General features: G+C 41.1%; 1 protein-coding gene across 1 annotated transcript in view; it reads right to left on the bottom strand.

Annotated features, from left to right (window-relative positions):
- Window positions 1-130: 130 nt before the first annotated feature.
- LOC138412069 (SCO-spondin) overlaps window positions 131-15,041 on the bottom strand; it is a 50,193-nt gene continuing 35,282 nt past the window's right edge. Inside the window, exons 74-103 of the mRNA XM_069534694.1 lie at window positions 14,879-15,030; window positions 14,515-14,683; window positions 14,040-14,148; window positions 13,441-13,577; window positions 12,914-13,039; window positions 12,170-12,343; window positions 10,870-11,094; window positions 10,620-10,746; window positions 10,279-10,478; window positions 9,975-10,187; window positions 9,685-9,830; window positions 9,230-9,357; window positions 8,473-8,617; window positions 7,638-7,770; window positions 7,307-7,498; window positions 7,068-7,194; window positions 6,754-6,965; window positions 6,496-6,658; window positions 5,889-5,977; window positions 4,966-5,126; window positions 4,709-4,823; window positions 3,701-3,882; window positions 3,472-3,616; window positions 3,052-3,384; window positions 2,840-2,937; window positions 2,641-2,747; window positions 2,469-2,548; window positions 1,671-1,699; window positions 1,459-1,593; window positions 131-1,055 (exon numbers count right to left, since the gene is read on the bottom strand). Coding sequence (XP_069390795.1) covers window positions 570-1,055; window positions 1,459-1,593; window positions 1,671-1,699; window positions 2,469-2,548; window positions 2,641-2,747; window positions 2,840-2,937; window positions 3,052-3,384; window positions 3,472-3,616; window positions 3,701-3,882; window positions 4,709-4,823; window positions 4,966-5,126; window positions 5,889-5,977; window positions 6,496-6,658; window positions 6,754-6,965; window positions 7,068-7,194; window positions 7,307-7,498; window positions 7,638-7,770; window positions 8,473-8,617; window positions 9,230-9,357; window positions 9,685-9,830; window positions 9,975-10,187; window positions 10,279-10,478; window positions 10,620-10,746; window positions 10,870-11,094; window positions 12,170-12,343; window positions 12,914-13,039; window positions 13,441-13,577; window positions 14,040-14,148; window positions 14,515-14,683; window positions 14,879-15,030 — 4,838 coding nt within the window. The 3' untranslated portion in view covers window positions 131-569. The remainder of the gene's footprint in view (window positions 1,056-1,458; window positions 1,594-1,670; window positions 1,700-2,468; window positions 2,549-2,640; window positions 2,748-2,839; window positions 2,938-3,051; window positions 3,385-3,471; window positions 3,617-3,700; window positions 3,883-4,708; window positions 4,824-4,965; window positions 5,127-5,888; window positions 5,978-6,495; window positions 6,659-6,753; window positions 6,966-7,067; window positions 7,195-7,306; window positions 7,499-7,637; window positions 7,771-8,472; window positions 8,618-9,229; window positions 9,358-9,684; window positions 9,831-9,974; window positions 10,188-10,278; window positions 10,479-10,619; window positions 10,747-10,869; window positions 11,095-12,169; window positions 12,344-12,913; window positions 13,040-13,440; window positions 13,578-14,039; window positions 14,149-14,514; window positions 14,684-14,878; window positions 15,031-15,041) is intronic.

Raw genomic sequence — 15,041 nt, 5'->3', positions numbered from 1 at the left:
GAACCCCAGTACGACAGATAAACCATCAAAGTTTGACTTGCATAGCCTGTTGGTCACAGAGGAAAATAAATGAAAGGAGCTAAAGCGCATGGAAAAGAAACAAACGACAGGTTAGAGGACCTTAGAAAGAGGGTTAGAGAATTATTGTTGTTTGATATTAAATATTCATGAAGACCCAAGGGTTGTCGCCTCTACACAAGGGAGGTTGTTGTGCGCACAGACGCACAAGTGTCACCTTGTGTTCAGTCGGCTGGAGTTTATTATCTTAATTAGAATATGGTAATGAACAGAGCCTGTGTTTGAGGCCGGAATTAACTCCTGACTGAGAAACTATTTGGACAAGATGACAGACTGTGTCACGCCACACTGCTTGTTGCCAGAAATTATTTCTGTCCGGGATCACAGATAATTAAAAAGACTTAAAAAAAAAAAAGACAGAATTTTATAGTGTACAGATATAACTGGATTGTTTGAGCACAAGCAGGAGGAATAATTCTCACATAATACATAACAATATTAATTCTTCTCAGCATTTGTCTATTTTCTGATCGGTAGGCGCCCACATGTCATCACTGCCTGTGTCCAGTTGTATTTTCTATTGTGATCTGACCGTTTAGCTCCTGTTTTCCTGGCACAGTCAGAAGCAGCTGATCTTGGCTCTCAAGCATCTGGCAGCCCAGCAACATTTCAGGGTTGTTACTCCTCTGCTGGTTGGAAATATGACTCTCCTCTCTACAGTTACCAAGAGCTCTGCCCTGTATGTTTTCCTGGCTGTGACTTCGGCTCACTGGATTACCGCCCTGCTGCTGGCCGTCAGCGGGACTGCAGCCATCCATGCCAGGATATGGCTCCCTCCGTCGCGGCTGAGTGCTGCTGCTGCTGTCTGTTGTTTTATGGCCTCCTGTCCCATCTTTTGACGTGCTGCCACGCTGTCTGATCCGGCCTAATGTGAGTTGGAGCTCATTGAGACGCTGTGATACATGGCGTCTCTTCAGCTCCAGCATCATTGTTCCACTATGACTCAGGCTTGGCTCGCTGCTTGTTGGTGTAGCCCTCTGCGAAAGGATACATCACAGAATATGTATTGTGGACAATGATGTGGCAAAAGATGCAAATTAATGAATCTGCATGGTCTCAAAGACTATGATGAGATGCAAATATGAAAATGCTGGCTCACTGCACTCACACATTTTTCTCTTAAATCTAGGAACAATTGAAATCAGCTTGAAGAGCAGAAATGTGAAGGATTTACTATCTTTTAACAAAATGTACCAATGCAACATGTCAGTTTCATGAATGAAATGCTAATGAAATGTGAGAAAGTCAAAATGAAATATCTCAGCATGTCGAAATCTATAGGATATAAAAAACTAAGAGCATTTGTGAGCCTCTTCACAAGAAGTACCACACAGATTAATTGTTTGAAATTATGCAATGTGTAATATTCCAGTTAATTACCGCAGAATGGTTCCCAGCACTCCCAGTCTGTGTCTCCTTTTGCCATCTGCTCATTTGAGCTCTCTTCTGTAGCTGCATGCTAAGCTGCAAGAAAGACTCATTCAAGCAGTCGATTTCTTCTTCTACACAGGAAATCTGGAGTAGAAGAAATGTGAAGGTAACATTTGTCGTACCTGGAGGATAGAGACTATTAATTAATGTAGGATATGTACCTGTATCGGTGTCCCTTTTCTTTGTAAACCTGCAGAAATTAAATTACACTTTTATTCCCTAAGAATCAAAACAACTGATTTCAGTGTGACAGTGTTGATTAAATCTGTTCTGATGAAAATGACAATAATTGAATGAAACCCATAATAATATGTGATTGCATATCTCCCAGAAAACACCCCCTGGCTTCAAAATAGCTCCAATGTTCATTGGCATGCTGCCACTGAAGTCACAAACTGTGTGTAGAAGGTTATTGACCCACTCTTTTGGAACAAAAAGCTCTTTCGGTGACAGAGTGGGTGAAAATCAACTCTTTTCTCCAACACTTCCTATAATATAAATCCTGCGACCGGGAAGAATTGGAGAAACAACTTCAATCTGAAGTTACATTTAGATCTTGTCATTACTTTGTACGGGAGTGTTATTGTTTTGAAATAATGGAATTCTGTGGGTTGCACAAAATTGCATTCTATTATGGATCAATGGCTCCAACATTGTGGTGAGAAAGTATAAAACTCATCCCCACAAATTGTGCGAGGCTCCAAGTCGAGGCTACATCGATCAAGGGGCAAATCATTGTGCTCCTTGCACCAGGTTAGGATTCTTTCTATATTGACAATAAAGACCATAATCATCATGATTTATTATCAACTAATTTAGCAACTATCTGTGTTCTAAGGTGGTAAACCACTTTTACACATGTACATTTGTAACCATCACCATATTTATACACTTACTTTGCAGTATTTGCAGTTATTGATTTTACATGTAACATGACTAGAAATGTGCACTCGTCCTACCTGCGTCTGTGTCCTCAGTGGAACACTGTCTGAGGTTGAAGATGAGCTGCTCTAACTTGAAATACTTGTATTTCTCAAGTCTAAATCAGAGGAGAGAAGTAAGAAAAAGTTTGTTATCTGCATTGTTTCGCTTATAGCACACTCTGCTGCGGGGTTCATGTTTGTCACCAACCTGCGAGCTAACAGGTGCTCAGTGAAATGCACCTCAGCGGGAACCCTGATGTTGAGAAATTCTTGAACTACTGCACCGTGCTGACTCTCCGCACTGGTGAATTTTGACTGTAAAAAAGGGAAAAAGAAAGACATAAAATATATCTTCCCCAACCTGTGCCGTTTCAGATGGATGTGTGAGGTTTACAGCACTTTCTCACCTCCTCTGTGCTCCATTTGAAAGAGATGTTAAACAGCTGAAGGCTAACCGCTGAAATGGCCTCGTGCAGCACTTGCATAAAGCTCTGAGGTTTCAATGCTGGTACAAATAATTGAAAATGTGATTTTTCCAAAGCTGATTGCATACTTGGTGGTTTTCAAAGGACACAAGATCAGGTTTTGAGGAATAACTGTGATGACCACTTCCACTTACCTGACGCAATGTGGGCCATGGACTGCAGAAGGACGGCGATAAACTGCCCCACATGCTGAAGCTTTACCTCTGACAGATAAAGGATTTGATTGGTCGCATCAAAATAAAAGTCCCCAGAACAATGTGCCAGCGTGGCATCATTAGAGGACAACAAAGAAATTGGGATAGACTTGGCCAGTAGCAAAAGCACGGAGGGGAACTGGGGGCATTTTTCGAGCAACTTCATCACCTGGCAACCAAACAGAAAAACTGCAGCGTGCTGAGGTGATAGGTTGTCCAGAGCAGTTGGGATGAGTTCCCCGTCGTAGTTCTCCTGGACAGACGGCTCTACAGCTGAGATGGAAATTTGTACATTTATTATCATTATATTCAGTTTGTCTCTTTTCTGATTTAAACTTTTTTCAAATCATATGTCTGTACCATGGTGGAGATGCTGAGCGGGCTCAGCTGCGGAGAGACTCTGTAAAGACTGCTGGATCTCATGCAGGGTCTTGAACAGAGGAGATATACTGACCAGCTTGGATAAGTCATGGTCACTTACACAAGGGACTGTGCTCTGTAGACTCTGGAAAATTACATGGATTATTTATTGTTATTTACAAAATTCTACAATTTTCACAAAAAGAAAATACAAAAGCTACTCCAGCACCTGTGTGTAACACATGTTGGTGTCACCGGGTTCTGTGTATCCAGCTTGCTGTTCACACTCCCTGGTATCATGAGGACCAGAATGACAGTAATCCCGGTTCTGCCAAGCTTCTCCCGTCACCCTGAAGACGAGAGCTTCCACAGACCTGAGAACAGTTCCCAGTAACGCCACAGAGGCCTCAGCTAGAGTGATAAGAACATTCAGTTCCATATGTTAAAAACACAAACCAACAACAGGTGATTAAAAAGTTGAGTAGATATGGGTCTCGGAGCCATTAACCACAAGGGAAGTACAGTTGCTTTAAGGAATATAAATAATTAATGTAGACAAATACTTAACTGATCCCGAGGGTAATGCAGGGGACAATATAAAGAGCACCTCCAGGTTAAAAAATGTGCTCAATTAGTTCTCCTGTGTATTATTTAGGAAGTCAAAATACTGTACATTCAAGTTTAAGACATCTGTAGGACCTGCAGTGGAGCCTAAATGATTTATCAAGTGGAGTACCTGTGTTCAGGTTTGCTGATATTCACAAATATAAAAAAAGTTTATTTTACAGGATAAGCAATATAGAAAAGATGGGTATTTGTTATATATTATTGTTTTCTATATATTTAGTTGTACTTGTGTTTTTTATTCATAGTTATTATTTTATTTATATTTATTGATCTTAATATTTACAGTTAAACTGTAAAACATCAAGCCTAAATTACATTTGTTTAAAATAAGGGCTTGATAATTAGGAATCACTGCCAATTTCTTTTTTTCTCAAACACATATTTTGGCTGATATATCTGTATTAGAAAGTTTCACCCCCTCACATTGGTATCGGTATTGCACCAAAACATTCTTAACCATGTAGCTTTAAAGTACCTCTAAATGCTCTATAATGCATAGTATACAGAACACAACAAAGTCTGAATTTCTGATCTGCGGTAGTATGAATGTGAAAGCTGCATTGATCCTCTTATCCAACAGTCAAGAAGAACCTGAACATTCCAGTCTTACCTTGTGCTTCTCTCTCCCCCACACAGCTGTTGGATGCTTTATCCCTCATCGTATTATGGACAAGCAGCTCTTTGAGAAGACTCAGTTTTTTATGGTCCATATTCTCAAAGACATTCTTAGAACAAAAACACCTTATTTTACACAGTTTTCTTGAGACACTTTAAATCATAACTTGAAGATATTTCACATCAAATCACACATTTTTTCTTGAATTAATCATTTAATACCTTGTATTGAGTCAGTGTAGTGAAACTCACCTTGAGTGTTTCCGCCTGTTGACAAATGTTTCTGTAAAACTCCTGCATGTCTTTGCGGTGTCGAGCCAGCTGTGAGGCAATGTGGAGGTTCTGGTCCTCGAGTTTGTCGTACAGAGTTTTCACATTGAACTCCTCTAGATCACAGCGTCCTGATACACTTCCTAAATAAGGCCAGTAAATATCAATGATATGTAAGTTGTCACTTTCTTCATTTTAACTGAGAAGATGCTCCTATGATGAGTGAATGCACCTTTAAAAACAAAAGCTTCCTTAACTGAGTTTTATAATAATTCATTCTTGAGATACTCAGGGAGAGAACATGCAGTGGATGATAAGTACTTGAATTAAAATTGCAGAGGCTAACTAGGGACCTACAGATAAGAGCACAAGTCATTAGAGTGGGATATTAGCCATTATTTTATTTATCATCAATCAAGTGGGGGAAAGACTCTTAACTGCTATCTAGTCATGCATGGTGGTTTCATAATGATCCAACCAATGGACATTTAAACACCCCTTCAAGCTGCATGAATAATGCAATATGTACCAAGTGAGAACTCCCCCTAAAAGTCATTTCAAACATTATCACATGCCAGTGCTGAACGATATTGAAAAGCAACCAGTGAAACTTGTTGTGAATCACTTTCAATAATTGGTTTATTGCAAATAGTAAAGACAGATGGTCGCATTTATTGAATTGAACTTTTTTTTTCCCCATGTGACAATCTATAAACTGTATACTCAACATTTTGAGCTCTATAAATGGTAATGTTGATTAGTCAGGTATAAGGATTGATTAACTTTGAACTGAAAATACCTACTATATATATATATATATATATATGTATATATATATATATATCTACAGTATATGATAAATGTAAATATGATAAAAATGTAAATTTATTAAATAGTGACTTTACCTCCCTTTGAAACAGCAGGTTCCTCAGCCTCGGCACCTTCTCCTGCACCCCTGCTGCCTAGAGCACCACCTAAACTAGGGACAGCGATGCTGAAACACAAAACACAAGCCACAATGTGGTTTTATTTAGATTTTTTTATACATTTATGTTTCATTGATGAACAAAAGTCTTTCACACCGATAGTAAATGAAATACTGGATTTCTAATCGGTGTTCACAGCGGTATATACACCGACTCAATTTGCCTTAGTTGTCCGTGCTCAAATATGAGTTTATTACAACATTAATCTGTCGACAGAGAAGATAATTTGTCCAATGTACATACACAGTCAAACCAAACAAATTAAAGTACAATCAAAGGGATACAGTGCCAGAAACAGGAAGGTTACTCCTAGCACTAAACTTACAAAAGTCTTTACAGATGTAGAAGTCACAAATTCCCATCATCTATGTAATTTTAGAGTTTAAAATAAGAGTGAGAGGAGGAGGCCATATTACTTGAGCATGATGAAGGGGACATTGTACTGTTTCTTCCACCAGTACACACATAGCCAACATCCTGACACATGGATGAAAAACACAGTATACCTGCAGTCACAACAACAGACCTGTCTCCATTGCAAACACACTCCACCGGACAGAAGGGCTCTCCGAGACTGCGCCACTTTGGCTTCATCCTCCACTGGGAGACCAGCTTTGCTTTGCTGGGTCGCAGAACAAGCAATGTGGTGGTCACAACTACAACTACCACCAGCAGCAGACTCAGGACCCCTGTGCACAGTTGTCATCTTGTCACGATAAAGACGAATTCAACAATGACAAGTTTAACTGTGACCAAATGATGAGAAGACACTGAGGATACACACCTGCTATTACTCCCCAGTCAGGCAGAAGGTTGAGCCTGTGCTGCTTGACAATCCCAAATCTGACCAGATGTGCCGGGGTCATGGGCTGGAACACAGATGACCTAGCATCGCACTCCGTCCCCTCCTCACTGACCACCACCACCAAACTCCACTCTGGGACAGCGCTGTCCACAAACACATACTTCCCCGTTTCTGAAAACACATGGGCAAACCTGAGAAAGGGAAACAAAATAAGACAGGAGATGTTCACAAGGTGTCATTTCCGCCCCAAAAAAACTTGAGGTTCAACCTGATGTGTTTGGGCCCAACTCTACCTTGTGGAGTTGAAGTTTGTCTGCGTCACGAGCATCTGCAAATGTCTGAAGGCTCCAAAGTCCCAGCTGGGGTTACTATTGAACAGGTGGTCTTTCTGATACACCGGGAAGTGACTGAGATGGCGGTCTAAGGGGTATAAATGAATTTATAGAAATATTACATCTATTAAAACGAAAGATAAATCATCTTTTCATGATTGTAACGATAATCACATGTGGGATCAAAGAAAGCAGAATACCAGTGTGATTGATGGCAAGATGGAAAATGAGCATGTCTCCGGAGGATAAACAAGCAATGGGGTTGGGGATCCGTGGAAGAGCAGCCAGGTCACCATCAACAGCAGCATCATCATCAACATCATTAGCATCGTCATCATCCTCATCTGTGTCTCTCCTCTTCCTGGGTCTTGTATTTAGGAGTTCTATTGGTTCTAAGTAGAGATAAACCATCCACTTATAAAAAAATCAACATTTTCCGGTAAAATTATACTTGATGTTAAAGTCAAACATATAGAGTGGAAACATAAATTCAAATTCAATCAACCAATATGACAAATAAGGTCTATTCACCTGACAGGAATTGATTGATAAGTTGCATCTGTGCGGGAATCCAACCAAATACTCCCTCAGAGTCAAATTGGACCAGATGAATTTTCCCAAAATGATTTGCATGAATATCTGGACCTAAAACATCCATTACAGTCTGGAAGTGAACAGAAACAAGTTGGATAAGACCTGCTACTAAGACCTTCTAGTACAGCAACAGCATGTCATATATTAAGGATACAATATATAATTACTGACTATAAATCTGGCTATGTACAGCATATCAGTATATGCTACTATAGCACAATGCTGGCTCAAATAACATGCTTTGTTTCTGTCACAAAATGTGTCCTGATGTGTGTATGTATGAGATCATGGTCAAACAATTACAATTTCAAACTGACAAATACAGAATAAATATCTCATAAAAAGACAAAAGTAGACACACACAAAACATGCCCATTCATAGATTTCTTCTTCTATTTTCCCTTGAATGGAGAGCTTGGTTTTCTTTATCACGGTCTCTTCGCTGTGGTGCAAAGATATCACACAATCTGCAGCTGCAACATCTCTCTAGGTGTCCTGATGAGACTCAGTCATGGCCGAGACCCTGATAAATGCTAAGCCCAGCTTTCCACCAACCAATCAGTTTAGTTCAACCCTACAGTCCTACAAGCTTCTGGGTTGCATCAGTAATACTAATGTTGCATTAGTGCTCATCCTTATCTGTTGGCAGAAGGTTCTGAGAATCCTTCCTATCAGTCATACACACACTTTGATCAGTTAGTATAGGGTAAATACAAATTCTCCAGTGTAGATGACAACAGGTTTGTGAAAAGCCCCATTGCTGCTCCCTCACCCTTGTCCAGACCATGTTGCTTCTGTCCTTCAGGCTGAGCAGCAGGCGTCCATCTGGTGAGAGTTGCGCAGAGAGCTGAGGCAGACGGGAGAGGCAAGAAGTATTGCAAAGCTCCTCAGCAGATACATAACGCTCACACTGGCAGCTGGGGTGCCAGGATCGGGCAGATAAGAGAAAATGAAAAACGATAGTCAATTAAATCAGAGGGCATGTTCGGCACAAGCAAATAAAGGATGCCCGGCCAACAAGACTCAAGCTGGTGAACAAACATGAGTGGATAAACTCCTGGGGTCTGCACTTGGATTATAATGGAAACTGCAGATTGAGAAATCTCTGTGTGTATTTCAAATGTTTGAGAACTCATTCTTTCGATTTCGAGCTTCATGGATTTATCGCTGAGGACCGGATAAGTAAAGTGTTGACTGTGACGTTTTTTGGATGAGCAGTTGTCAAATATAGACATAAGATAATCTACTGTATATAAAACCTACGCAACCATCCTACCAGGACCTGGTTTTCATGCCACAGCCTAAGGTATTCACATTTCTCAAAACCAGAATAGGGACTTGTCCAGATTTATGAAACCAGTAAGATCCGTTAACATGTGTTTAACATAACCAGAAGACTCTTAAAACATGATCATAACAAGGACACTAATGTGAACTATTGTATTTATCACTTAAAGATTGTAATTGATTCCTTCACTACATTTAATGTAAAGGACTGACATATAAAAGTAGAAAAATAGGAGATTTACATTCCCATCTCCAAATCCAGACTCCCTCCATGTGGTCCACAGGTTTTATTACAGGAGTGGAGGGAAGGGGACACACACTCCCTGGATGCTGCCAGGCGAGCCTGTCCTGTGGAACACCGTCTGTTTACCTGAAACACACAGACTTCATTCATTATTGGGCAACAGTGCAAAGGTGTTTCCACCTTTCCCTGTGTTGATTTTCAAATATTCTACAAGGGTTTGTGATCTCAAAAACTTAAGAAACCAATCCTGTCAACTTGTGGGTGGGGCTCAGGGGCAGAATGAGACTCCTCAGTTGCAGGTTACCATCCCACTCATGAAATGAGGATGGAGAGTTCCATTTTAGGGCCATGAGGGGAATTTAAATATTTCAGTTTGGGGAGCAAAGAAGACTTTTAGTAAATGTAATGAGCTACTGAAGTGAGACTTTAAGTAAATCCTGATCTATTACTGACCTCAGGCTGGCAGTCCAGTTCACTGTCAGAGGTGGAGCTTTGGTAATCCAGCTCATTGTAGAAGATAAATCCAGTTCTACACAAACATGAACCGTCTGAATGCTGGAATGCACGGTTCTTACCGATGCAGATACAGGAGGAAGAACCTGAGGACACACAAGAGGCTGATTTGATCAACAGAGACACTCTCCTCACAGAGATTTTATATGTTTCCAGTTGTTAAAGCTTTGTTTATTCTTGGCTCAGGTGAGAGCATTTTATAAGGTCTGAGTTAACTAGGAACATCTAACCGGTTGGTGAGGTAGAGGAGCTGCCACAGGGAAAACAGGCTCTCTGGGCGGGCAGGTGGTTAAAGGTTCCAGCTGGACATGAGTAACAGTCACTCATTTCCCCAGCATGGGTGAGGTTACCAAAAGAACCAGGGGGGCAGGGTACGGGTTCAGTGGATCCCATGGGACAGACAGACCCAAAAGGGCAAGGGCGACTTTTGTAATAGTCAGTACCTGTTGAATTAAAATAAATTCATACTTGAAATAAGAATTGTTCTACACATGACATGGTATCTGGAATGATTTGTGGTAGCCAGTAAGGTACCTGGTGGGCAAAAGTATCCTGGCGGACACGGAAGGCATTGTGGGACGGGGGAGAGAGGAGGGCGATACGTGCCCCCCTCACACACATTACAGCAGCTGTTTTTGGATCCCCTGAGCCCACTGGTGTTGACAGGCATGAAACCACCTTCGCAGGACTTCATGGTGGAGCTGTTGGCCGGGCAGTAGTAGGGGAAAGGACAGCTGTGGAGCATGAAAACAGGGTTATTTATAAAGCTTTAATCCACACCCTGGTAGTATCGGTCCAAAGCCAGGGAGCTTCAGCAATTCAATGTCCTTCATTTCCACAAGCCACGTTTTACATTAGAGCTTTCATGCACTCACAGTTGTTTGGGTGTATTGTAGGAGTGGGATCCCTCAGGACAAAAATAACCTTTAGGACAAACTTGAGGCTCAGCAGTCTGAGGTCCGCAGTATGAGCCAGCTCTGCACGGCCTCTCTGAGGCTGCACCTGGATTATTAACAAAATCTCATTACTGCAAAAAACCTTTAAGGAGACAGACATTCATTAATAATAAAACGATTCACAGTCATCACATACAAAGAGGCAAATATGCTAACATTATTAATTCACCTATGGGGCATTGATAGGACGCCCTGCAACGGATTCCCTCCACATTGGGCTTCCCTGTTTCCCGGGGGTCTGGACAGAAGGTTCCCCCAGCACAGGGTTCACAGTGTCTGGGTGTAGCAGCTCCAGGAAGGGGCCTCTTGGTGCCTGCAGGGCAGTAGATGGGGGGGCCAGACCCACTGCACCAGTAACCAGGTGGACAGGGACTGTGGGAATAGTCTGTAAGCCCTGGAAATATGCATATAAAACAACATGGTTTAGCCCCGAAATACATTTCAGATCTATTTGAGCTGGTTTGCATGCACCTGATCGCTGAACTGCAGATTGGAGCCCTGCTGGTCACTCCCAGTTCACAGTACATGACAAAGGGAGATCGAACTTTTGCTATTAGAACCCCCCAAATCTGAAACTTTATGCCGTTTGAACTCAGACACACTACCTCTCTAGCTTCTTTTAAACCTCATCTTAAAACCTCTTTCTTTCTGAATGTTTGAATGTATGATTTACTGTTTTTATTAAAAAAATGTTTATTAATATACTATTTGTTTATTATTTTTTACTGTTCTTATCCCTTAATCTGGCCAATGTCCTTTTAGTTAACTGCCTAGTCTGTTTTTTTCTATTTTTCCTTTTTTTATTTGAATTTTCTTAAAGAAAAGTGCTTATAAATTAAGTTTATTATTATTATGTGTAGTATTAGTATTCATGTAGAATTAAATCTGCTGCATCATTGTGTCCATACACACTGAGCAGGAACTTAAGTAATAAACCTGAACTGTAATTCTTAACAAAATGACACCAACACCAGTGAAGTTTCTTGCTATTCATTATTAAAGACACCTGCATTTCTTCAGTCATCAGAAGGTCATCTCCTGGGCATCATCAACCAAATTAGAGTAACAATATGGTGATTTACATTAAACATTTGTGAGGAAGATTAGAAAAAAGTTTTTCCTTTGTAACTCCACCACTCAATCATTAGTGTAGTCTGCAGTATGACAAGTTTTAAATTCACTGCCTTCAATCTCACTCCTCCTTCACTTTTATCTCAGGCACAGGCATAACACTGAGCACACTGAGTGAAATTAATACAACCTCAAAAGGCAATTTTCTTTGAACTGTCCTTGCAAATGTAAATTCAAACCTTCTGACTTCACAGGTAATTGTATAGTTGGCACAGGACATAGCAGAGTGACAAAGCAAAAAAAAAAAATCAGCTTTAATGGAAAATAAATGACACATTAGTATGCATGGTTTCTATAAATATAGCTATCCTGCTGTGTGAGATATGTGTGTGTCAGACCTGTGCTGTTACAGTGTGAACCAGGAGGACACGGTAGGCAGTCACCCTTGCTGCCTGCTCCAGGGGAAGCTTGATAAGTGTACAGAGGACATGGCGTGGGTCCTCCACTGAAGTGTCCCTTAGGCAGCCCATCACAGTAATGACCAGCAGGACACAGATGAAGAGCTGGATCTCCTGCAAACAAACACAACAGTTACATTTGCAGTAGAATAAGAGGTTCAGGTATTTCTATGGTGAGAGGGCTTAGTGGAACAATTTATACTCTGTTGCTGATCAGCTGAGACATTTATCTAATTCATTTCACTTTATTGATCTGTTTTATGGCTCACTAAGCGCATGCCCCTGGCTGTATTTCTCACGTGTTAACCCGTCATGAGCCCAAGCTTCGTCAGCAGGGTGCTTGTGGCTCTTTCTTATTCTCAGTCTGCTGGTTTTAACTGTAGTCCCATTCCTAGGAATGATTATACTGTGTCTACTTAAGCTCAGTTTGCATAACACACAGTAAATGTAATGAAGTTCATGATAGGAAATGAAGCAAACAATACGCTGTGTCCCAAGTATCAGTGTGCTTTTACATTCTAAATAATCTGAAACTTAGCTCTTCCCTTTCATAACCTCTCAAAACAAAACCATCCAAAAAGGACTGCTTCAATATTTGAACCATAACCTGCATTTCCTCTCTAAAAACCTTATTACAGCAGCAACAAAAACACATCTAACCACTCACAAACAGGCAGCTCATACCAGGTTTACACCAGTACTGGGGTGGGCAGGGTAAACAATCCTGTAGGCTGGAACCTCCAGAGGAGCTTCTTACAGTATTTGCAGGACACAACTGAGCCTCCTCTGTGCCCTCAGGACAATAGAAACCTAGTAAAGTATTAGATCATGGAAAATGAACATCTGTGCATGTAGCCTGGATATCATCTGCTGGCAGCAATTTTCTGTTAATGTAATTTTTTTTTCCCAGTTTGTCCATCTAACCATCCATTTCTCAGGAATGCATCTTAACAACATCTCAAGGGAGTGTCCTTAAATTTGGTGCCTCAGATGTTTGGACTCAAGATGAAATGATTAGATTTTGATTAGAGGGAATATAATCAATAGAGTTTGAGGGAATTTCTTCAAATCTGGTACAACCATCCACTTTGACCCAGATACAAAGTGATTAGATTGTGTTGGTCATACATCTTAATATAATTATAGGTTAAATTATGCCAAAAAATGGAGGCATAAAAACACGTGTTATTTCTAGTTCGTAAGTATTGTACCTGATGGACATGGTCCAGCGCACTGCATACCCCACTGACACTGGATGAAGTTGGACACTGGGCCCTGAGGGGTAAAATCTGCACTCCCAGAAACACAAAGATACCCCGCAGCACACACGCCCTGGATCCTTCCAGCCCTGATGAAAGTGTGCACCAGGTTAGTTTAGCCACAAAACTAAAATATTCACTCCAGACACACACACAGAAAAACATATATATATACAGAGGAACCTTTTGAAGACACTGAAATGCACGCTTCATTAGATAAATAGATTTTATGATTACATAATTTCTAACATTTCCATCTTCCACATTCATTACATTCATGCACATGAAGATGTTAATTGGCTGCTCAGTGATCCATGACTCTGGAACATGATATACTCCAGCATTCTTCTAATTGTGAGTCTGATCAAAACAGAGATGAGTGTGTGCCTTTGAGCATGCATCTGAGTGTGTATGCATGAGTGCGAATGTGCATGTGCCTTATTGTTTGTGTGTGTGTGTGTGTGTGTGTGTGTGTGTGTGTGTGTCTGTCAGGGTATATAAGTGTGTCATGTGAGCACTTGTCTGTACCGGTGCTTTAATTCATCCAGTACCTGCAGAACTTCCCTGAAGGGCATGGTAAACACTCTCTCTCCTCCTGCAGTCCTCCCTGATTTGTATGAGTGTAAGTCCCATTGGGGCAGGGCTGAGGAACCATGGTGCCTGGGGAAAAAAAGATGCAGTAAAATAGAGTCAACCATGATTTATTACATAGTAATCTTCAGAATTAGCGCAATGTAATATGTTGCACTTTTATTTTGCATTAAACTAAACCATTTAGTGTTAAATAACAATTAAATGAATAGATCATCATTTTTGGAAAAAACCTCAATAACTGGCTTGTTGGGTGTTAGATTAAAAGATTTATCCCCCTCTTAATCAGCATGATGAATATAAAGCCTGGCACAAAACCACACAAAGGACTACTTGACATTTTGTGCAAATTTAACAAACAAAATGCTGCGTGTTCATTAGTGAACTGTAGAGATGCTGGTAGGCAGATTTTAAATCATTGTGCTAAAAGTGCACCTGCCGGGCAGAAAGAGTGTGGCGGGCAGGGCCACGGCTCCCCCACTATAGCTTCCTCACAGTAGAATCCAGGTCGGCAGGGGATGCAGCTGTCTGAGCCGGGGTTCGGCTGGTACTCTCCTGTGGGACAAGGTAAGGCCAGGGCAGAGCCTTCCCGACAGTAGTGGCCCTAGAAAATAATAAAAATAACAATGGGGCAGCTGAAGGGTGGCATCCAGTGTAGCAGGACATTAATATTCATCATCATGGTACATGCTTTTCTCTGAAAGGTTTTGTTTGGAAATTACAAAGAACAGTGGACCAGGGACGAAGAGGGAGGGGGAATATACAGAGAGGAATAAAAGAGTGTAAGAATAACCTTCACCTTGGGACAGAGGAAGGCATACGGAGTGGTTGAGGAGAAGTCAAAAGGGCAGTAGAAACCTGCAGCACAGGGACCACTGGTGTTGGCCAGACCCTCGGTGGAGCAAAAGTGACCTGCAGGACAGGCCGAGCAGCTGTCGGAGGACACACCTCCTATAACAGGA

Source organism: Paralichthys olivaceus, chromosome 11, assembly GCF_024713975.1.
Source record: "Paralichthys olivaceus isolate ysfri-2021 chromosome 11, ASM2471397v2, whole genome shotgun sequence".
Taxonomy (NCBI): domain Eukaryota; kingdom Metazoa; phylum Chordata; class Actinopteri; order Pleuronectiformes; family Paralichthyidae; genus Paralichthys; species Paralichthys olivaceus.
This window is presented reverse-complemented; position numbering and strand designations above follow the sequence as displayed.